The sequence below is a fragment of the Chelonoidis abingdonii genome, chromosome 7 (genome assembly GCF_003597395.2).
Source record: "Chelonoidis abingdonii isolate Lonesome George chromosome 7, CheloAbing_2.0, whole genome shotgun sequence".
In the NCBI taxonomy this organism is placed as follows: domain Eukaryota; kingdom Metazoa; phylum Chordata; order Testudines; family Testudinidae; genus Chelonoidis; species Chelonoidis abingdonii.
Genome location: NC_133775.1, coordinates 94,158,933 through 94,183,419, shown reverse-complemented (window position 1 = coordinate 94,183,419; position 24,487 = coordinate 94,158,933). Strand labels below are relative to the sequence as shown.

The window sequence follows — 24,487 nt, the reverse complement described above, 5'->3', positions numbered from 1 at the left end:
GGTTTCATTTGTACAGTGTAAATTGCAGAAAAGCTCCCCTGGATGAGTAAAATGTGAAGTATTACATGTGAAGCACTAAAAGCCATGCCCAGTTGCTGTTTGATGGGTGTTTTATGCTGCTTTAAGTGACATGGTGCTGATATAAGACTGCTCTACAGCGTGCTGAATTACATTTTTCTTGACCTTAATAATGGTACCAATCTGCACTAGTTGGAGGTGATAATTACATTTACTGGGAAGATGGATGCTTCCAAATGACATTTAAATCCATGATTATCTTGGCAGTTTGGTCAGGAAACAGTTTTTATCAATGCCAGTTTTCCTTCTTTGTCATGGATTATGGCTATTTGGCAGTTCTCCAGTAGAACATGGGGAGAAAAAAAAAAAGTAATCCCTGTACTCTGCGTCCAAGAGACATGTTGACACAGACAACCCTTCTTGCAGTCAGCTCCCTTATTTTCAGTATATGACTGTTGTGTAACTCTTTTGCATGTGTGTGTGAGAAATGTTTACTTCGCATAAATAGTCTGCAATAACGGGAACTTCAGTGCTGCTTTTTGTTTCTTTTTTAAAAAAGAATGAATAGCTACCTTTAATTTAATGAAAGGATAGATATGATGGTGATTAAAATAATAATGACAGCATCTGTCTCAATAGCAGTTGCAGGCAGTGGAAGCATTATAGTCTAGATTTTATTTTGACATAGAAAACATTTTGGTTTTTCTCTTGGACGAAGTCATATTTCCGAGGCAATGCTTTGGGGTGTATTTTTGTGTGTGTGTACATAGATGTCGGCTCCACTAGATTAAGTTCTATTCTCTGGGCTCCATTGTGAGAAGGATGCTACTTTGGAATGTAGATCGCGCTGTTTGCTTACAATAGGGATATGTCAGCTGTCTCCCACACATTCACAGCCTGCCCTGGACCTCAGAGAGCAGTTGTTCTTGCTCTTTCAACAAATGAGCTATCAGGAGCATGGCATCGTGCTCCAGAGTGCCACCAATGCATTACATGTGTGGGGGGGAGGGGGGCTTGTGATGGAACCACATAATGAAGCAGTGGACACTTGACTGTAAGGAGCCAATGACAGAGAGCAGCAACAGTGTCTGCGTACAAAATGACTCCATGTGTGTCCCCACTTGTGCTCTACCCCCAGCCAAATTACTCAAATTAATGCATTAGGCAGAGGAGTTCTCCCAGCTCTGTTCTGTAGGTTTTTTGTGAATGCTGGGCTGTAAAAACTGGGGATTAAATCCTGGTCCTATTTGAAGTTAAGGACAAAGTTCCTATGGGCTTCAATGGAGCTGGGGTTTCACCCTAGCTTGTTATTGCAAGGATGCCTACGATTATTATTTTAGGACTGCCTGTCAGTGCTAATCTGCTCAGCCTGGCTTCTTGTTGTAGGGTTGCTCAGGAGACTAAGCTGTGCAGGCTGTTTTGTTATTGTAGGATAGCTCAGGAGTGCTAATTTTTTTGGCGTTTGTATTTTATTTTACAAGAAGATAATTGCAGAATTATTTAAAGACAGAAAGAATTAATGGGCATTACAAACATATATAAGTAAAAAAGATAGGTTGAATGTTGAGCCTATCAAACTTGATGACATACTATTAAAGGGGAAATTTGAATGGGACATAGAATAACATTTCATCAGTCGATACCTGAACAGTTTGACTATCCTAAGGAAGAAAATTCCTAGGTCTATGCAGCTGTTTCAGGGGTAGGTTGATTTTTACTCTGAGACACCTGTTCCGTGAACAAGAATTATATCTTCATTCTTTTCTCTTCAAGCATGTTTTGTTCCCTTCTGCCTTTCCCTTTACTTATTAAATCAAAACCTTTGGAAGAGCAAGCACTAGAATGAGCTTCTGGACCATTCACATGTTGTGAGGCCATAACTTTGGCCATGAATTGACAGCAGGAAATAGCTTAAACACTGAAGCACAACCAGTTGGATATTGGCTCCATTTGGTTGTCAGTTTATAACTTACCTTATTTTTTCTGGATTGGTGATCTTGGGCTAGATCCTACAACTTTTATTTACCTAGGTACTAATGTGAGTAAGTGTTGAAGGGATGGGCCAAAGGTTGAAGACCTTACTCTGATTTTATTCCGGTCTTATAGTCAGTGGGAAATTGTCTATGAAGAATCTAAGTGAGCATCCCAGGATTTGGCCTGTTAGTAAACTGCTGTGGAGTTAGCAGCAAATAAACCACTCCTGAGACTTACCCCTGGCTTTCTGAAACAATTGTCGTTCACTTTTCAGAAAATAACAACACAGTTCTTTGCATTAATATATTGGTTTCATCTGAGGATCTCAAAGCACTTTTCAAACATTCATTAATTAAGTCTCACAGCAAAACCATTTTGCACGTACATAAACTGAAACACAGAGGAACAGAGTCTCACTTGCACGAAGGACTTTTGCCCTGCTCTGGCAATCTAAAGGGGCCTTAAAGTGGACCTAATGCTCCTTTACACTGCCAGAGTGGAATACAGAGGCATTATTGTTAATGAGAATCAGGCCCAGTGAGCTGAAGGTCCTGATCCATGTGTGTAAGATGTTGGCCATACTGACTTACCCAAGATTGTACTGAGAAAACTGAGACTAGAACCCAGGAGTTCTGAGATGCTTTTACTGCTCTAATTACTACACCTGATTCATTTCCTCCCCATTTTCTTCTGCTAGCACAAGTGTACTTAATGGACAGTAGTTTATTTGGTAGCATATGAAGGAATACCCTGCTGTGTGTGTACAACAGCCCAGATGGCTGTGCTTTTTGTAACCACACTGTGTGCTTTGTTCCTTCTTTTAGGTGAGCCTTCAAGGTGGTCATCGTCCCACTGTGACTGCTGCTGCAAAAATGGCAAAGGAGATAAAGAGGGGGAAAGTGGCACATCTTGCAATGAACTATCCACTTCCAGCTGTGACAGCCAATCAGAAGCCAGCTCCCCACAAGAGACTGTCATCTGTGGCCCAGTCACCCGCCAGTCCAACATACAGACTCTAGATCGGCCAATCAAGAAGGGCCCAGTACAGCTACTGCAGCAGTCTGAAATCCGAAGAAAAAGTGACCTGCTCCGAACTCTAACATCTGGCTCCAGGGAATCCAACTCTAGCAAAAAAAAAGCAGTGAAAGAAAAGCTCTCAATTGAGGAAGAGTTAGAAAAATGCATCCAGGATTTCCTTAAAATCAAAATCCCAGACAGGTTTCCAGAAAGGAAACACCCCTGGCAATCCGAACTGCTACGAAAGTATCATCTATAAGAGCAGGGTGGGGCAGGGGGGAAATAACCTTATTGCAATTTACAGATCAAGATCCTTAATGATAAGGAAATAAAAGGAATAATAACAATTTGTTAGGTCACAAAAAACAAAAATCCATCATGATAGTACTGCCTAATTTGCCTATTTCACCTTAACATTTATAGTCACAGGGTAATGATATTTTTCAAGTTGTGGAAGCACAATGAAAAATGCTTTTGTTTGTAAGCTCCTAGTCTTACGCAAGCTGAATACTTTATACACTAAAGGCACAACAGCATCACCAACTAAAGAAATCCACACACAAATGCACCTGGTGCCAGTGGAGAAAGGCCTACACATGATTAGGCAGTGGCTGGGGGGTTTCTGCAAACTACATGCCTTTTGAGTTCTTGTTTTAATTCCTTTATCTGGAGGAGTCAGGGAGGGGCAGATGTACATGATTTAAAGAAACAAGCTATGCCGTGCCAGTTTACATGAAGGATGTGTATATATACACATGAATATACATATACATGTGTGTATATTTATATTGCATAATGAATTTGTCTGGTTTTCTCCTTATAACTGCACTTTCTCAACAACAACAAAAAAAGCAATTGTTAGCACTCTGTGTGCTCCATTTCCCCTCTAGCTTTATGAGGTGTGAATAGTAGAAGACTGTCTCTCTCCATCTGTTATTTTTTGGGGCGAGGGGAGGTTGGAAGCATAGCACTGTAAAAGTGCTTGTGTCTGTTGCAACTGTGGGCAAAATATTCCATGAGGTTTTTGATAACAATATATATTTTAATCTCCTTCATTCCAAAACTACTTCCCCACAGCTTCCGGATGACAAAGGGTTTATTATGGAATGATTCCAATTGGAAAGGGGGTTCCAGAGATGGCAGGTCAAGTTGCTGAGTCGGTGAGCTCAGCTGATTTATGTAAGCCAGCCAGACCCTGCTGCCAAAGAGTCATTGGCCCAAACAAATGAGGAGAGCAGCATCCCGTTCCCATCTGACACAGATGCAATTATAAGAAATTATAAACCTAACAAGATGCATTTTGTGCTCTGACTGGGAGGAAATTGATTGTTAAAATGGCAGGCACCGCACCATTCCAGCTAGATACATTTCAAAAGGAAATTAAAAATTGAACAGAAACCAAACACACTCTGTAATGGAAACTGCCTTATCAGCATCCTTTCTGTAGTCTGTAGGATAATCTGATGGGTGGCAGGCTTAATTTAGTACCCATTTGTTACCCATAATGTGTAATAAAGGGGAAAATATCAGCAAGCTCAGTTTGATGGGACGGTGGGGAGGAAGGGATGCCACACGCAGGCACAGCAGTACAAGAACCTACTGAGCCCAGGCAACAACAAAAAAAAAGCACAGTCCTTCCTTGACAGGTTCGCCTAGCTAACTGCATCTGAGTGGTCATTCCGGAGCTAATTCTTTCAGCAGACCAGTAAGAACCTGATGTCCCTCAACAGTCCAGTGGGAGCCAAAGATCCCATGGATGGGATTGAAAAGTTAAGAGTCAGGTATTGAAGGGGAGTCCCAGGGACAGACTGCATCTGGTGGGATGAAATTAGTGTCTGAGCAGTCTGTAAAGCAGTTACCTAGAGATGCATTGCATCAGGGGGTCCACATGGACCTTCCACTGGCTGCAGATGGAAGCTGGTTAGCTGGGGAGTTTGGCACATGTCAATCAATGTCTCAAGACAGAAAGTGAGAGACACAGAAACTAATAAAGACCATAGCTTTAAAAGTGGTGATATTGCCTTGTTTAGCATCAGTAACTAAAGCCTCAGTTTCACTATGTAGCATTCACAATTCACAATGCTACAAAGGAGATGACCTCAAGAGTGCATAGAACAGAGGTACCTTTAGACTGAACATAGTATACTTGAGTAGGTCTGAGGCCCAGTCTCCTTGCCCACAGGTGCAATTTTCTCCCACATAATATGCTCCTACTTTTTATTTTTTTCACTTGCAAAATGAACTGTGGGGGTAAAGGTACTATCATTTGTGCCTACCATTGAACTGCAAGTGCAATGCAGGCACAGGTTTTGTGGGTGCTAATTGCATGTGCAAACAGGAAGTGACATGTCTCAAACTATTGCAAAATGTGAGATGCTTGTGGACAGAGCTGAGCATGAACCAAATCCCCAGATCAAAACACCCTCAAATTACTGGGATAGGAGAGCTGGATTTTGTAGCTTGGAGTCATCTCTAGTTAAGGTTTGCAAGTTTACCAAGATATTTTACATGAGAGAGGGATGCTAGTTCTAGTGATTCCTAATTATTGTTATGTGTATAGTAAGCAAAAGCCTGACCTGAGAAGCGCTAAGCTAAATTGGACAGCTCCGCACTACTCAGGACCAGGCACTAAACTAATTCAGTTTTTAAAACACATGCTTTTCAGATGCACACCTACCCACATTCACGTGCCTGTGCAGACATATTCACATGCACCTTTGCACATCCATGTGCTTGCACACATACATCCCTCTGCTTGCCACAGATTTGCTTTTCCTCTTTTTAAAAAACAACTGTCTTTCTTGTATATTCACTCGTCCCTATTTACAGCTGCTGTACTGGAATCACTCTTGAGAGCACTGTGTTAAAAAGTTTGCCTGCAACTTCCTGTGTGTGAGTTGATGCAAAGCAAGAACACTAGGCTGGCTTCCAAGACATACAGATTGGCTTAAATGGTGCTTTTTCTCTTTCTTCTTATGTCCACACCAGAGAGCAGCTCCGTTGTCTCTGACACTTTAAGACAAGGAAACTGTGATTTTTCTATTTTGACCCAGTCAGTATCATCAGCCAGACATGCCAAATTGGAAAGCGAGCCTTTTCTCTCTTGCAAGGTTTTGATACCATCAGGCATTATGCAGAATCCTCCTCCACTATCAGTTCTGCTCTCTTCGAGTCACAAAGAAGAAGTCTAACATTAATTCATTGTATTAGCAAATTAGGGAAAAAAATGAGTAGAGGGTTGAATCTCACTCTCACTTCAGCAGGAATTTGTTTTGAGATTTCCATGCACAACATAGACCATTTCTCCACTTTGATAACTCAGCATGACTAGAACCTGACATCCTCAGCTTCAGAGTTTCACTTTTTCTTTTCCTTTTTAATCTCCAAAACATTGTATTACACAATATGAGGGACAGAGAGAGGGGGAGTGTATCCTGTTTTTCTTTCTGTCTCTGAGTTTGAATGGACAACTCAATTTGCACAGGATTGTACAATGATTAATATCTGCAGGAATAATTAGACCAAATGAAATGCACCAGAATGGGTTTGATTCATGTGGCCTTCATATTCCCCAATTTAGGTGAAATGGTTATTACTCTGCACCACTACTGAAATAAGAGTCTTGAACTTTAATAATCGCTAGCCACAAAGCTTATATGTATATTCTGCTTTGTTACTGTAGGGTACTTAAATAGTGTATCCATTCCTGGGACCAAATTTATCCCAGGTTTAACTCCATTGACGATGGTGAAGTTCCATCAGAGATAGCTTTGTTCCCTGGTGATTTCAGCGCTCCATTGCAGGTCATGCTCCTCATTCTTTCAGCTGAAAGAGTGACTGCTCCACTTGTGTCACATCAGTATAGACTTCCAGAGCCTGATTCTAAGGGGAGTTTACAGTTGGAGCTGGAGGGGTGAATCCCAGCATGTGTAGACATAGTCATGCTAGCTCTCTCCGAGCTAGCATGCTAAAAATGCTCCTTGCTTAACATAGTTCTGTTCCTGAAAAATGTGACTTTAAGTGAAATGATGTTAAGTGAATCCAATTTCGCCATAAGAATTAATGTAAATGGGGGGGTTAGGTTCCAAGGAAATTTTTTTTGCCAGACAAAATACCTTATATACATATACAGTATAAGTTTTAAATAACTGTAAACAAACAATTTAATATTGTACTCATCAATGATGATTGTGAAGCTTGGTTGAGGCAGGGGCATAGCGGGATCGGGGCACAGGGGCTTGCCCCATTCTGCCTGCCCAGCGCTCCTGCCGGGGAATGGGGTCAGGGGCTTGCCTGCTCCCAAGTGGGAATGCCGGATGGGCAGAGCATCACAAGCCCCCATGCCCCGACCCCACTCCATTGCAGGAGCGCTGGGTAGGTGGAGCGGGACAAGCCCCTGTCGTAGCTTCCTACTCAGATTTGAACCTTAGCGTTCATAAACTGAGAAGCTAGCATGAAACTCCCCCAAGCTTATTACCAGCTTGGATCTGATATCGCTGCCACCAATCAGGATTCGATTACTGATAAACTCCTGTGTTCCCAATCTTCTCTGGACACCAAGACCATCAAACTGAGTCTCACACCCAGGAAACAACCTCTCCCTTGTCTCCTCTTTATCATCCCAGCTTTCCTCCGGGTTATCTAGTGATACGGTACTTAACCTTGAAAGCAAAACAAGAGGCATTTACCTTCCCCCCTCCTTTCCCTGAGGCTATGCTTCAAACCTGTCAAGCTAACACAAAGCGATTTTCCCTCTCCTTCTCTTGCTTAACCGGAGAAAAAACTCAACAGTTTTAAAAAGAAGCTATATAAAAGAAAGAAAAAGACTATAAACAATAAACTCTGCTCAGTAGCAATACAGGCTATGCTTATAAGAAATATGAATAAACGCTGATTCAAAAGATATCCATTTGAAACATTCCAGCAAAGCTCACACATTAATACAAATACAATATACCCTTTGCTTTTCTTTTGTACTCACAACTTGGAACAGAAGGGTAGAAAGAAGCTTGCAAATAGAAAAAACCTCTCCCAAGCGAGAGAAAAAAAAACAGCCGAACAACCCAAACCATGATGTTCCCTCCCTTCCTTTGAAAAATCCGGTTTCCTGATTGGTCCTCTGGTCAGGTGTTTGGTTCCCTTTGTTAACCCTTTACAGGTAAAAGAAACATTAACCCTTAGTTATCTGTTTATGACAGCCCCCGTGCCCCATCCCCACTCCATGACAGGAGTTGTGAGTGGAGCAGGGGAGCCAAACAACCTTTTAACGGAATGTTGTACAACTTTAAATGAGTATGTTCACTAATAGATTAGCAACCTAATAACGCAACAACGTTACCTGAGGCGACTTTAAGTGAGGAGTTACTGTCTGTAGTCCCAGTAGCATGGTGGTGGGAGAGGCTAGTCAGCCTGAGGACAAACCCCATGAGTCTGTACTCTGGTGGTGAGCCCAGCTGCTGCAGTGACACTATTATATTAAATGTGCTAGTTCAATCAGAGTAAGCTGGGAATTGTACCCACAGCTCCATGTGTAGACATAACTTTGCACGGCTTTGGCAATGTAACGTCACCCAATTTGAGACTGGTTTGCAGTGCTGGCTTGGTGTACGAGGCTTTACTGAAAATGAGAGCCTGGCCCCTCAGTGAAATGCTTTTTGTCCATAAGATTCTTAGGTAAATTCTTCTGTTTGGGGTATGTGCGGCCTTGGGAAGGAGATTGGACAGATCTGCATGGGAAGTATCCTAAATACAGCCCAGAGAGGACTCAACTCAAACTTGTCCCTGTTGCTGCCTTTATGTGTCAAAGAGTTTTCCCAATCCCTTCTTAGCCTCAGAGCTAGAAAGCTGATGTGGAACTCACAGCTCCTGCGTGGCAGTGTAAGTGCTGTACCGCTGTGCAGAAACAAACACATATGTTCCAGTTTTTTACAACCTGTTACTCAATGCAAGAGGAACCCTAGACATAGCAATCCTCTAAAATTAGGCACTTACTCACAAAGACAAACTGTTCTGCTGGGAATATCAGCTTCAGAAAGGAGAGTAAGACATAGCATGAGCTGACTGGGTTCAGTGAGTCAAGCCACTGCAAAATGGTCAGATAGGAAGGGACACCGGACTACACTTTGCCCTTAAAGATGCTCCCTCCAGGTTATTGTTAGTTATGGCTGGGACTTAAGGAACTTAGGTGCCAACTTTCCCTAGATGTGCCTAACTCCCTTAGGTCCTTTTAAAAAGCCAAGTCTTATATCGTCACTTGTTTGCAGGAGCATCCATAATGTGATGAGTGCTGTGCTAATCATGGAGGGCACAGCCCCTGCCTTGACAGGCCTGCAATGTGAGACAAGCAGATGAATAGATGAACTGCAAGGGGAGCATGTATAATGTAAAAGTGCAGCACTCAGTGGGGCGATGGGCCAGGCTTGGATAGTAGGGAGTGCTCAGTGATATGGGGTGTATTAGGCATATGAACTATCCCCCCATATTATCCTCATTCTTGCTGTTTGTACTGGGTTAATTTCTTGTAGGTGCATGGGAGTCTGAGGGAGGAATTTGGCCTCTATGGGTGGTTGATTATCAGAGGCCCTTGCTTGTCTGCTCAGGATCTGGGTGGTGCACAAGAAGCCACACCCCAATTTGCATAGCTATGCAAGAATTGCCCAGATAGCAGGCCCTGTGCACCCTATGCTTTGTAGAGTGAAGGGGCTCTTTGCTCACGCTCTCTACTCAGGAAACGGGATGTCAAAAAGGGGTGGGATGTTGGCTCCTCCCGCCCCCCGTTAGCTGCAGGCTGGTGCACCAGGGAAATTTTTCCCACCCACACTCCTCCTTCCTCCCTCCCTGGTTTCCCCTCCAGTGCACACAGAAAAGCTGTAGAGAGATTTGCCTGCCTGTCTGGTGCTTCTCCTGGTGTGGAGTGGGGCTGTTCTACCCACTACCACCTGAAGAATACAGCCACAATCAAGCCTTAATCGTTAGCGGTATTAGTGGAGGGGTTGATTTGTGCGAAGCTTCTGTCTCCGATGTGCACATTCTGTGGAGAGAGAGAGTGTCACTCTGGCACCTTTCATTAACACTAATGTAGAAGAAATGGGGGGAAATTACATACCCCCAAATTAGGAGCTGTCGTGGGCATTGTCCAGACAGGGTAATTTTTCTGTTACTCAATGTGACAGTGGTAGTCACAATTCTTACATTAGGATATCAACTCTATTCACTGTGCAGGCTCTTTTTCTCTTGTCAGCCTGATCTCAGCACTGGCCTTTTCATTCATTTACATGCAGCAATGGTTTAGAACAGAGCAGTGGGTCCTTTACCTGGCCCCATAATAAATACAAGCGGCTGACAGTACAGAGAGATGTAACGAGGGGTTTTTTGTTTTTTTTTCTTCTCTGAGAACTGTGATATATAAACTTGATCTATGTGTATGTGTGTGTAGCACGCACGCACACAGCACTTTATGGAGTTGTTTATTCTCACAGATTTACAGAGCACAGGACCCCTCATGGCGCTCTGTTAGAAGATGCAGGAGTAATTCCTGCAGAAGGCAGATAGCAAAATTGTACCTGTTGCAGCTGTCAGAACTCCAATGGAAGTGAAATGTTATCTTGACTCAAAATCATTTCATGCGGGCCTTTCAAGCATTTTTCCCTGGCTCTACTACATGAGGTAGCAAACAATTGTCAGGGCTGTAGTCCTATCTCCCCTTATATATGTGAATGAGAAAACGGAAAGAGGGCAGAAGAAATGATAGTAGAAAGAGAGAGGTAAAAAACCCACAGAGGATTGAAGGTGCACGGCTTGCCATGAAGATCCTGTTGGTCTCTGTTGCCTTGCACCATGCACAATGATTTACACTGGTGCAAAGAACCTATCCTTCCACTAGAAATAAGCCTGCCAAATGGCAAAAGTCTTATTGACTTCAGCAGCAGCAATATTGTCCCTACAGGCTTAGCCAATTGGGCTTAAGAGATTAGCCTGTTTTGGAAACAATTATTAGGAGCTAAATTGTGCCCTCATATACCCATGTACAACTCCCATTGATGTCAATAGAAGCTTTATGTGCATACCTGAGTGGAGTTGACTATCAGCTATTTCAATTTCACTCTTAAAAAGAACTGATTCTATAAAACCCCGGGTTGGTTGTGCACATTTGACTTGGGAATTTGCCTTTGCAACAGAATTTTCTTCCATTGTGATTGTGGAAATCACCAGGCAATTCCCTTACAAAATGACTTCTTTAAAATTTGCCAACAGTACATTCCTTTCTTTCTTAGTAAAAAAAAAAAAAAAAAATGTTTCTGGTTAGAATAAAGGATCAGACACCAGATACTGATAGCAAAAACAAAGCATTCTGTATTTGCAACTTAAGGTAACTTATCAGCTGCTTACAAATGTATACATATAGCTGCGAGAGGCAAAAGTTCCAAATCAACTCCTGTTAAAATCACTGGCAAAAACTCCCAGTGATTTTTAATGGCAGCAGGTTTCAACTTGGAAGTAAAATACAGTGGAAAATACTCATTAGGTAAGGGCTAAGCTTGGTAAATTCCATTTGATTAAGCATGCTAACTTTAGGATTCTTACACATACAGGTTTGGTCTAGAAATAGAACCAGATATCGTATGAGAGTAGCCTTTCTAGTAATATTTCCATTACTTTTTTGCTTTAGTGAGAAATACTGGAAAATTATGCTTTTTTTTGCTGTTTTGTTTCTGGTTGATGCCAGGTAATACAGAGAGTGTGAAAATGAAATTGAAATAACAAAACTCTAAAGCTAATGTTTTGAGGTCTAAAAATGTTTATTGGGCTTGAGTTTGGATCAAGAATTTGGGTTCAGCCATTTTTATCTTATTTTTATCCAGACATATATACCCACTGTTAGAATACGTGTGGTCAGTTAGATCATGGACATGATGTCAAATTGCAATGCAATTACCTTTCTGAAATATTTGGGGAACAAACTGGATATTTGAGTTATTTTCCACACATAACAAGGGCCAAATCCAAGTTCCTTTGAAGTCCATTTCAAAACTTCCATTGAGTTCATTGGGACCAGAATATCAAATAAAACTTCTATTAGTAATAAAAATGTGTGTGTCTGAGAGTGAGTGAGAGGAAAGCTGATAAACTTTAATGTGGCACAAATCCACCTGTATTAAGTGGTGAACAGGCCTTATTACTTCTATGAAGGCATTGCAAAACCAGCCTTTGGTTAACTTGTTCCCTTTTGTGATCTTTTAGATACAATTGATGATTTGCTTTAGACATAGTTTAAAAAGTTCTGTTGTAAATAGCACAAGTGCACCTTGGAGTGAATGTATTCTGAATACATTATGCAGCTGCCATCAGCTATCTTTCACAACCATGATGGTGCGTTGCACCCCTGTGGTATGAGAGCCATCCAATGATAAATTTGCCACTGGTGTAAGTAAGTGCAACTCTGGGGGCTTCTGTGGATTTGTGTTCTCTTCCTCAAGAAGTGGATTTGGCTTGCAGGTTCTAAGGTGGCCATCTGAAAAAATAATCTTGTCCCTTCTGAAGGTGTTTCATTTTCATAAATCTAGACACAGGGATATACCTCTAGATAAACTAAGGAGAACTCAAAACATAAAAGAGAGAAGAAGGAAGAGCACACAAATCTCCATAAGCCCCAGGTATTTTTTCCTAGGTTATCTGTAAATGCAGCACTTCCCAACATTGTGTAAATGATTCATAGCAGTGTGACAGTGGAGGGAAGGGTTTGTACTTTCATTCCAGTTCTGATGGGTCCATTTGGTTTTTTTCTTTGCAAAGAATTGTACTGAAGTAGAAAATGAAAGCAAGTCTGATTGCTCTTGGCAATGACCAGAATTTAATCAGGTGATCTCCCCTCTCATCCCACCTTTTCTTTGCTCTAAAAACCATAAGAAGGTAGCCCCTTTTCTTACCCTTCCATACACCCCATTTCATCAGTTGTGTGTATGCATGTAGACTTTACTTTACAAATACCTTATGTATAAGGCCCCATGTAAATCATGGTACAAAACATTGCCAGGTATCGTGGATTGTTCATGCCCAAAGGGGTTTTGTATGTGGAGTATTGGAAAGGGACAAGAAAGCACTGTTCAGATCATTAAAGACATATTTTATGTTTCTTGGCATTGATATTGCTAATGAAAATCAGCTTATGATTATGATGCTGTGAATTTGAAACTATGGCAAGGAACAAATGAAAAGGAAGTGTTCTTTAGAACAGAAACAGAACTCCTAGTGATGTCAATGGTGTAGCATCAGGCCCAATGCTTTAATGGGCAAAATTCTTCTCTCAGCTCCACTAGAAATCTCTGCTCTGGTTCACACATGGCTCTCTCATTGACATCATCAACGGGAGCTCCTCACATGCAGAGAAACCGGAGTATAGGAGGAAATGTTAGAAGAGGATTTTGGCCCTTTTGTCAGCAGTTGGTACTGAGCTATCCAAAAATATAACTCAACTCTTTAGATTTCATATAGACACACAACTATAGAGGAGTAAATGCATTTAATGCAATATTTCCACAGCAAACATAGTACTTTGTGTTTCTTTTGTGACTTCTGTGATATTGTGATCTATACGGGGCCTTGCTCATGTTACATTTTCTGACCTCATACAAGCACTTAATGACTTTGCCAGGCCTGAGTCAGTCTGTTGCACATTGATGTATATCAAGTGGCACCTACTGAATTACCTCTTCTACTGTCCAATGTGGTTCACTTGTACATAAGTGTAATGTCAACTTGTTTACAGGTTATTTTGTGCGTAATTGTAAAAAAAAAAAAAAAGCAGTTTTAACTAAAAGTTTAAAGGAATCAACTTTACTGGAAGGTGTTTAAAAAAATGAATGTGCTTAATACAGTATAGACATCATTGATTATGGTCTCACATGAATGCATGTATCTCCATGTTGTCAGTCCCCACCAGTGAGGTTACTTGGCAATATTCTGCAGTCTGTGAATAGCAAATATACATAAATTACTGTGACTCTAGCAAATATAACTCAGTAACTGTTTTTACTGTGGTATGTAAAACATGTAGCTTTTAGCCTGCTGTATTTCCCTGTTAAAAATAAAATCCTGAAAGAAAGAGATGGTTGGGGGAGGAGATACCTGTGATCTGAGAGTAGTCATTCTTGGAATGGCATCTGCTAGACATATCTGGTCCAACTGATAGACAAACTGCCTATTTACAGAAGCAGTGGGTCTTCAATGGTAGATATAATTGTAGCTATTACCATTCTGCCTTAGCTGCACTTCTGGCAGAGAAACTTGCGGTTTTGTTTAGAATCACTAGCAATGAAGAGAGCAATTAGATATTAATAGCTTCCATATACTGTTTTAGTCTTTACAGTAGTCTAGCGAAAACATACAGCTATCAGTATTGTGAAATTGTGTGGCTGAAAATCTGCTACTATTTTGTGTCTCACCATTTAAAAAAATCATTTCATATACATTGTAATGGCACTAATCATAATAAATCATTTGGTATCATTTAGTTGTCATATATAAAGATGTATACATGCTGACATGTTACATTATAATTTAGCACCAATTGATGTTAAAGTTATGTCTTAGATTGGAGATAATTCCACTTGAACTCTGTTGTTTCCTATTTTAGTTTAGAGATGGGCCAAAAATCACAGCTCAATGGATATGGCAACTTATTTACTACCTGCCTATCCTTCTGCATATGTTTTTTTTTTTTCTGATGCCACTGCTGAAAGTACTGTCATCAAAAGCAGCACTTATGGGAGTGACCTCATCTTATCAGAGATATGGACTACCTGCTACTGTGATACTTCCACTGGGAAACTACATGTTACAGCTGGAACTGTGAGAGCTTAGGAAAGGAAAACATCTGAAGAGGGGGATATTTATTTTTCTTCTGTACTTTTTAATATGGCTTGACAAGGAGTCTTCACAGAAGACAATGGATGAATTACAAATGGGGGAAATGTAGGGCATGGAGCAAAGGAAGGGAAAGGCCCATAAGGAGAGATGTGATACAAAGAAAAAGGAACAGCTGTGGAACGTTCTCTGTGTCGGGTCTCCTTGTCATCTACCCAAGGCATGTGTCACATTCCATATCTGGATCAGCAATGCACACTAGCGTTCAGCTGTGCACAAGAGCAGTTAGATCTTTAAAAGGTTTCTCCCCTAGGTGCTGCAAAGATAGAAGGAGAGGGAAACTGTTGGGGGGTAAGTGGGAACTATTTTTAATCCTTTCCCACAAGAGCCTTTTGCATTTGAATGGCACACATAGTTTGGGATTGCTGTCATATTTTTCCCCTTTCTGCACAGCTGTCTAGTGAATAATTGGAGCTCAATCATGGTATACTCTTAATATTCTCCGGTCTGATTCTGATCTCACACTCTACTGATGTGACCCCACTGACTCACTCCCAACTCATATAGTTCCTAGTGCAATTCCAGTTAAGTACCACAGCTGCAAACAATCTAGGTAGGAAAGAGGCAAGAGAAAGGTGACAGTTATGCACTGGTGTCGCTGAGTTTTTCAGATAGTTATTTATCATTGATACCTTGCTGATCTTCAAGGACAGTTCCTGCTGATGGCTAGTTCTTGAGGGATGCTGACAGGATCCAGGATGTGCAGGGCTCTCTGCAAATGGTGTGTTCCCATGGAAGAGATTTGGCTACTGTACAAAATCCACACAAGCATATGGAAAGCAAAGTGTTTTTGGAAGTTAAATGGTCTCAGATGGTGCAGTGTAGTGCAAGTATGGTGCACTGCACTATTTTGTATATTACACCATGTCCTGCCAAGCCTTTGTAACTGGCAGCCTACACAGGACCGTGGCTTGGTAGCAATATGGGCCTGATGATCTGAATTATCTATCCCTAACTTATACAATCTGTCACATTATTGCTTTGTGTTATCTACTCCGTATCAGCTCTGTAGACCCAGCAATGTGGGTTTGGTGGCCTTTAAATTGTTTCCTTTGTGATTTCCAATAGCCATTATAGATCTCAGCTGATTTTTTCTAAACTAACCAACTACTGCATGGGGCTGAGGCGATGGTGTAGAATGCAGAAAACTGGCAGGAAAAACTGTGAGGAAATGTTGGTAGATTGTGATGTTGTGAAACAAAATCTCGGACCAAGTGGCCAAACTGTCAGTGTGAGGCTAAGAAGTCCATCACTGTTCACTTGCTTCATGGCTTCATGTGCAGCTTCCCAGACAACAGCTGTCCACAGTCAGTCTTGAGTCAATCAATAATCCATGTTAGTAGAGAGGTAGGATTAGCGTAAGGCAGTGATTTTGAAAATGCTGCAGCAGCTAGTAAAATGATGCAGATAGCACAGAAAATAAAGAGGGATGTGACTGGCCTGTATTAAAGCTGCGTATATAATTGTATAAATAACAATTTACCCAGTCGACTTCACTTTTCCTTTCCAAATAGTGTTCATCAAATGGAACACTCAATCCACTGAAATGTTTCTTCCTAGTAAACATAAAGCAAATTCTCCTAGGCATAGCACTATACTGTGAACAACTATTTTGTAGTTATAAAAAACCAGATATTCTGATTGATTAAATGAGAAACTGCAACACATCAGATGTCCTGAAAGAAGCTCCCTGGACACCAGGATATCATCTAAAAAAATGGAGCAGGCTCAGTAAAACAGGATTGCGTGGCCACTTTTAGACCTGGCCAGAGGACAACAATTTCATTTTGCAGCAACTTGCGTAGTTTCAAGATATATTTTTGGTCCACATTACAATGAAAACAAAACCTTACAAACATTTTTGGCAACATTTCGGAATTGCGTCTAAATATTGGTTTGCAGTTGAAAAGGTCGGGTTTTTCATTTGGGTCTCTCCCTGGTCAGAAGTAACTAGAAAACACTGGAGCTCAGAAAACCTTCCTATTGAAAACTTTGTCAAAATCAAAATGTTGTGGCTGCAATGAAACAGCATATTTTGACCAACTCTAGTCCCTTTTCTTAAATCCCATTTAGTCGTAGCAGTCAGTGATCCCTCAGAGTTCAAGGATGATTGTTTTCCAGAAATCCTATTTAAGAGCTATTTTAAAGTGATGCAAGGCCTGTGCAGGGTTTCTGCCTGGGACTGGATTTCAGACAGGAGTGAATTTCATCTATGGAATACATGATGAACCTCTTCATTCATACCCACCAATGTTCCTTTAAGACTTCTGAGTTCTTGAGATCTCATTGATGACCACACCAGATCCATGCTACTTTCACTGATGGTATAGGTCATATGCACAAAGACAAAAGAACCCCCTCAGGGACTGAATGTTTTAGTTTCACAAAAGTTCTTTGCTTTCCCTTAATGTCTCAAGTGAACACAAAGCACAGTGCAGTAGAGCCTTACTAATTCGTTTATTTACATTGGCTTTACTTAGTTAAGATAATACTTGATTATGTTTTAGTTGGTGCTTGGTGTATATTTTGCAAAAATGGTGCTGGTATATAACTCTGTCATTGCTGCCAAATCTTTGTTAAGATGCGTGGAGAGACAGTCATATTTTTTTTTGGTGTGGATTATGCATTAGCCAAATGCATATTAGTGAGGTTCGGCTGTGTGAGTAAGGAACCTCCAGGAGAAGAAAAGAAATGAGTTGTTGTGATAATTCCTTTCACTGCTCACAGAAAAACAGCTCTTCTTCTGTACTGACCAGTGATGTAAGGACGAGGCACAACCAATCAGGAGGAAAAGGAAAACTTTGAAATACTCTTTTGTGATTCAACCCACTCTCTGCTTCTCTTCTTCTTTCGACCCCTTCAGTGCACATGTAAAAAGCCCTTAAACTGGGTTCTTTGCAGCTTAATCCAACTCTTCATCACTCGCTCAAACACTGATTCTCAGAGAAGGGGAAAATAAAAATACATTTAAAATTGCTTCTTTGGATCTTGTTCCCTGTTCATACACCTCTGCCATCCATCCCCTTCTCAGCTCTACTAATGATCAAGCATTGGCTCTTACTTGGTGTCCTGGGGAGGTTTCAGCTGGTCCATTGGCTACTATGTAAAGACCATTTTCATAGTGGTCTTTGGTGGTGTAATTCTTAGCAGGAACTTGAGTTTTGATCTTTGTAGTGATCCAACAGGGGGTGGGAGGAGGATGGCAGGTGAATTTTATTTTCTTTAATTTAAGGCTGGTGCTAATTTATAGTGAGTTTTCAGGTTACAATCTCTGCCCAATAGTTGGCTGCAGTTGTAATCACAATCCAACTATGTGTTGTTTTGTACATGGGAGTAGAAGGTTTTTTCTTTGACATAATGTGGTATCAGCAAGTAGTTGAAGTCCACCCTATCTCTGTTTATTAAGTTGAAGTCCACCCCATCTCTAGATTGTAGGAAACCAGAAGCTCAGTAATCCCAACCTAAATCTTTAATCTTATCCTGTGCTGAACATGAAATTATGAAACTTTATTTTAAAAGGCTGGGCAGGTGTTGTGAGTGGGAGGAATAGCACTTGGAACGAGTCACTTGTCCAGATCTTTGTCAGAGGACAGGACAGCTTCCTGGAGATGTAGTGCATCTCTGATCTTGTAAATGAAAAGCTGTTGGAGCATGTATAATATGGAGATGGAGGTCTCCGACTGGAAGGTTACAGGTTAATACTTCGGTTACTCTCTCCACTCCCTGATATTAGCAAATGCCACAGGATGCAGCTTTCAGGCAGGGAAGGAAATAAGTTAACTGTCAGAACTGTCCAAAGGCTCAATATAAATGGCAGTAAATTAATACCATGTCTAAAAGCTCAATAAAACTGGAGTGACTTAAAACCATGGAAATTGGTTTGATATAATGCACAGTGAAAAAGGATCCTTTCTAAAGATAGCGAGACTTGGGGTGGGACTGGGATGGTTTGGGAAATTTCTTCAGCTCTGAAAGGTCAGTGCATGCCCCATCCCACAACAGCATCTTTGGCCTTCTTTAAAGATAGCAGGAACAGGGCAAAGATCACATCTACAGCAAGGGTGACCAGATGTCCCAATTTTATAGGGACAGTCCCAATATTTGGGCCTTTTCCTTATATAGGCTCCTATTACTTCCACCCCTGTCCCGATTTTTCACACTTGCTGTCTGGTCACTCTATCTACAGCAGGGATTGCAGGGAACAGAGACACAGCTATGCTGGCTCTAGCTAGCACAGAATGCAGCTAAAGTCTGCATCTCGCTCTCTGTCAGATTGCCATTCCTTATGAAACATACCAGGGGAGGCAGGTTCTTTGTGCAGCCCTTCAGTGACTCGGCTGGTGGTGACTATCTATTGGGTCCCTTCTGATCAATATTTATATGGAGGTGGCACGAAAACTCTATAAATACAGCAGGTTAAAAGTTGGCAAAGTAACTGCAGATCTATATTTAATGCAGCTGTTTCCCATGTTTTGTAGTATTGTTTTATTGATAAATAAAAATCAACCAAAGACCAAAAAAAACCCCAAAAAACAAATCAAACAAACAAACAAAAAATCCAATAACATGACATTGTATGTGTGACTTGGGAATGGGACCAACTTTGTTGGTGGTACTGAAGGTATCAGGCATCATACCGGGAGGCATATTGTGCTGGAAAGATTCATGTTCCAGAGCAGGATTTAGAAACAACTGAAGGAGTGACAGTTCCAGTAGAATCCAGTATATGCTGTTGCACAACACTTTGTAGTGTGTTCTGGCTAGCCCACTGGCAATGCTGGAGATAGGAAAGCCGCTTTTCTTTACTTCCTACTGAGTCTTATAATTTCAGTTAAAGATTCCCAGTGACTTGAGAAATAACATTTGGCTCTGCCTAGCTCACTGTACCCTTCTCTAAGGCCTGGTGTACACTGGGATTTGTCCAGATTGCAGCGACTTGTGGCCAGTTGCTTTGGTAGAACTCCCAGTGAAACTCTTATATGTAGCTGATGCATTATTCATTGTTTCAGTCCAGTGGCATCTTAAAGACTAATAGATTTATTTGGGCATAAGCTTTCGTGGGTAAAAAACCCATTTCTTCAGATGCATGGAAGAAGTGGGGTTTTTACCCATGAAAGCTTATACCCAAATAAATCCACTCGTCTTTAAGGTGCCACCGGACTCCTCGTTGTTTTTGTGGATACAGACTAACACGGCTACCCTGCTGATACTTGGTATTTATTCTTTCTCTTCCAGAGGCCAAACCCATCTGTTACTCACTATCCCCCTTTCCCACCTAGGAAATGAGCTCTAAAATTATGCTGTAACGACCTAGGGGTAACAGCAGGACACTCTCCTCATTCCCTTACTCATCTGTAGACCAGCATGTCTAGGGAAGTAGATTTAATGGTCTGATTCTCTTTTTTTTAACTCATACATTTACACTGTGCAATTAGTTGATTTCAGTGGATTAACTCCTGATTTGCACCAATTGAAATGACAGCAAAATCAGAGCTATCAGCTGTGCATCTTATCCTGGGGCCACGATTATTCAAGTCAGCACTTTAAGATCTTGCACATTTGTTGCCGATAGATCATTAGTCAAGTAATGTCCTGTCATGGTAGTACACTGAAGTCTCAGCACTCCTGCTAGTTCATTAATTCTTTCTTACTGTCACCAGGAAATGCTTACAGATGGGCTGCTTCAAACACAGCAATCTCTAGAAGCCATTTAAAGGAACAGTAAACATTTCCCTTACTCCGAATAACCTATAACCTCTGCAACATCTTTGTGTTGGAGTAAAGCAAATGGACCAGGTGACTTTAGATTCCATGGCCTTAATTTTCCAAAAGCTCTTGTGATTTTTGGGTGTTCAACTTCAGCTAGCTTACAGGGACCTGTTTTTCAGAGGTGAGATGCCCCTAGCACTGTTGAAAATTGGGCATCTTTAAGGTGCTTGAATGTGGGAGCCCTCAAACAGAAGCATGAGTTACTTTTGAAAACTTAGGAATTATAACAAGACCTCAGAGTTGCACAGATACTACGATGATGGGTATGGTACAAGAAAACAGACAAACAGATGGATAAACAGTCCCTTATCCTTGAAGGGACAGGTCCTTCTTGCCCTGATTCAGCAAAGCCCTCAGGCACGTACTTAAGACTCTGCTTGTACATCAAGGCACTTAAATGTTGTGCTTAACTTTAAGCATATGCATACAGTCCATTGAAGTCAACAGATAAAGGACTGCACTCCCTGCCCTTAGAAATCCAGCACCTTTAACAAGACACCAACTGACCAAAAAAATATCATACACTCAGCGTGTTCCTTCTTAATGCCATCTAGTCAGGGCCATGCCAGTGGCATTGGACAAACGTTCTCATCATTCTGCTAGAGACAATCAATGCTTGCTGATGTAACTTAGTTCTTGAATTTCCCACACCCTTGTCAGCAGCCATCCAGTAAAGATGTTGCCCCTTGATAGCTCTCCAATTACGACTTAGGGATGGGATGTTAGCACAAGCCTTACACCTGGCTTTAATGCACCCCAGGAGGATGAATTCCATATTTGATCCCAAATTTCTATTTCCCATTGGGAAGGGAATTTTTTGCATGCCCAAGACAAGGTTGTGAAAGCTGCAGCCAGGAGGGAAGAGGGGAAGAGAGAAGACACTAAATACTAAGAAACAGGTTGACATGCTATTGTGAAATGCAATGCCATGTGGTGTGAGGTGAGAGCTTCTGTGTACTATCTGGAAGCTGTGTGCTGACAACTTTAATCCTCCCTTTGGGAATCGCAAGCTCTTTCTCTTTAACAAGGTCATTGTTATGGAGGTTCCTTGCTCCTCTTGTTTAACAGGAATCCTTCAACCACTAATTCCTTAATTCACTCCATATATGTACACCAGTTCTACACACAATACCGAGTTCCCCACTATTCCATCTCATTAATACAGCTGCCACAATATATGGACATCAGAGTGTGAGTCACCCTCTAAACCCTGGGTAACATCTGGGAGCATGCAACTGGATGATTTTTGCCCCCAATTTGCTTGCTTTGATCCTGACTACCATGTACTTCTTTGCCTCCCCTCTTCATCTCCAACCTCTCTGAGTCACTCGAAAACAATCTCAGACTCTGGATATCCCAGTACATCTCTTACTCCAGATATCCTCCTAGACCAGGAAAATTGCTTCCATAAATGAAACCGTCATTAAAAATATCTCATAAAAACCCAGAACTGTATCCCTTCTTTTCACCAGAGCTGGCAACACAATGACACAGCAGACTCACTTTATTTGAAAAATGAAATATGGTTCTAATCCAAAAGGAGGCTGTTGAAATCAGCTTGCACATTTCAGTGTAAGTTTCTCTGTAACAAATATAGCGATCTGCTGTGATTACTCTGGGATCACCAAGTTCAGCCAGGAGAGAAATAAGGGATTGAAAATGAAACATACAAGCACTTGTCTTATTTTTGGAAAGTGAATGATGCACAGCAGCAGATGTAAAAGTGACCCTGAGATGAGGCATTCCAGATTTATTTTTTAGGTCTTGCAGGTTTAAGATGAGAAATTTATTGAAAGGACTTCAGATATGTGGTTGCGTGTCTCGGAACTGAATGGTAGTGTTACCATATGTAAATTTTGAGAAGTATACCACATATTCCCATTGATGAGACTGCAGTTATGACATATGATAGGAAAATGACCTGCTTACGGAGACTTTCACCAATTACAGTGAGATATTAGGAAAGTTTCTCAGCTAGAACAAAAACAATGCCAACAATTTAAATAAAATTTCATTAGGGGGAACTCAGGGAGCTGTAATGAGATACAGTCTTTTCTCTGAGAGTAAGTCCTTGCTTTGAATCCAACTCTAGCATTGACTGAAAGTCTATGCCATCTGATAGCTGGTGCACTAAGTACATGAAGTTTGATTTCAGTCTAGTTTCTAGCAGACAAGTATCTATACCATATAAATGTTTGAGCTGGGCCTGTGATGTTGCTATCAGTGTCTTCCCTGATTGCATAGTCTAGACCAGGACTTAGAGAGATCCAGTGTTTGTATAGCAAAGTGGTCATCAGGGGGTTAACCGGGTTACTCAGAGTCGTATGGGTTGGGCCCATTTTCCACCTGTTCCTGTTTCCTTAGGGGATGTTTCCTCCCTCCACCCTCTGTTTGTTATTTGATTGAATAGAGCAGCACTTCCCTCCTAGTCTGCAGAACTGTAGATGCAGTGAGTAGAACAGAAATTCCTTGTGCACTGAGTGGTCCTTTACAAAAGTTGCATGTATATTCTTTGAACAAAAGTAACCTTTCCAGACACAATCTAGGCAGCCCATGACTCAGCTGTATGAATAAAGAGGAGATTCTTTACTGAGGCTGCTGGATTCAGATGGACCCTGTCACTCTTTCTGGCTCCCTAGCTTCTTGACTAGCTGAGCAGAGGAGCGAGGGGGACAAAAAACTACAAAGTCCATCTGAATCTAGAAGCTTCAATAAAGAATCCCCTTTTTATTCATTCCGGTCAAGTCGTCTATTCTCTGGTCTGTTTTGGAGGACACTACAGGGTCTGAACCAAAGCCCCTATGCTGACGTTTGAAACCTAGAATTGAATTTCAGGACATATCCCAACTTCCTACTGTACAATATATCTAAACACAACTTTCAGGTGTGTGGATTAGAAATCCAGATATGAAGAGGAACATTCTCAAAGGTGGAGCTGTTCAGACCCAGTATTCAGATAAGGCTGATATAGAAATTGGTTGGAATTCAGAGCCAAACAAGGATCTGGATCAGGATTTTGGATCAGGTCCCTCTTTAAAAACATAAAATAAAACAACAAATACAGTTAAAAATTATACTAATTGGCAACAATGTTGACAGCTTACCAGATAGGTCATGGGCTTAGTGTCCATGAACAGCCCTTGCTTTTAGAAAGATTTCTCCAGCCCTCTCCAGGTCAGGCTGGATGATCATGATGGTCCTTTATGGCCTTAAAGTCTATGGGTAAGACACACTGATGAAATAAAGTGCTGCTGCCTGTGCTGTACTGTTTCTGATCAGTGAGTCAGCACCTTTTAGAAGCATTGAAAATTCACTTTAAATATTAATATAAAAATACCACACAGACAGGCAGCATGACTGAATGAACTGAGTTCTGGCCTGAGAGTTAGGAACTCCTGAGATCTAATCCCTGCCTTTTCTACTGACTCTGTGTGTCCTTAGACAATTCGCAGAGGGACACATTTTCAAAAGTGGTCTGTTATTTTAGGTGCCTTTGTTTTTGGGTGTCTAGCTCTAGATACATTGGGTCTTATTTTGACAGAGTGAACTGTCATGTGCGGGGAGGAAACAAATCCTCAAGCAGCTGATTCCACTTAACCAATCCACTCAGAGGCTGCTGGGAGTGTGTGTGTGTGTGTGTGTGTGTGTGTGTGTGAGAGAGAGAGAGAGAGAGAGAGAGGCTGAAGCAGCTCCAGAGAGGGGTCAGAAGGACAGGCGAACACCTTGGGAAAAAGGCACAAGTCTGGGAAGAGTGGGACACCAAATCCTCTTTAGAAAACTTTGGAAT

General features: G+C 41.3%; 1 protein-coding gene across 1 annotated transcript in view; it reads left to right on the top strand.

Annotated features, from left to right (window-relative positions):
• KCTD16 (potassium channel tetramerization domain containing 16) overlaps window positions 1–5,259 on the top strand; it is a 168,925-nt gene extending 163,666 nt beyond the window's left edge. Inside the window, exon 3 of the mRNA XM_032801500.2 lies at window positions 2,817–5,259. Within this exon, the coding sequence (XP_032657391.1) occupies window positions 2,817–3,268 (452 nt within the window). The 3' untranslated portion in view covers window positions 3,269–5,259. The remainder of the gene's footprint in view (window positions 1–2,816) is intronic.
• The last annotated feature ends 19,228 nt before the right edge of the window (window positions 5,260–24,487 follow it).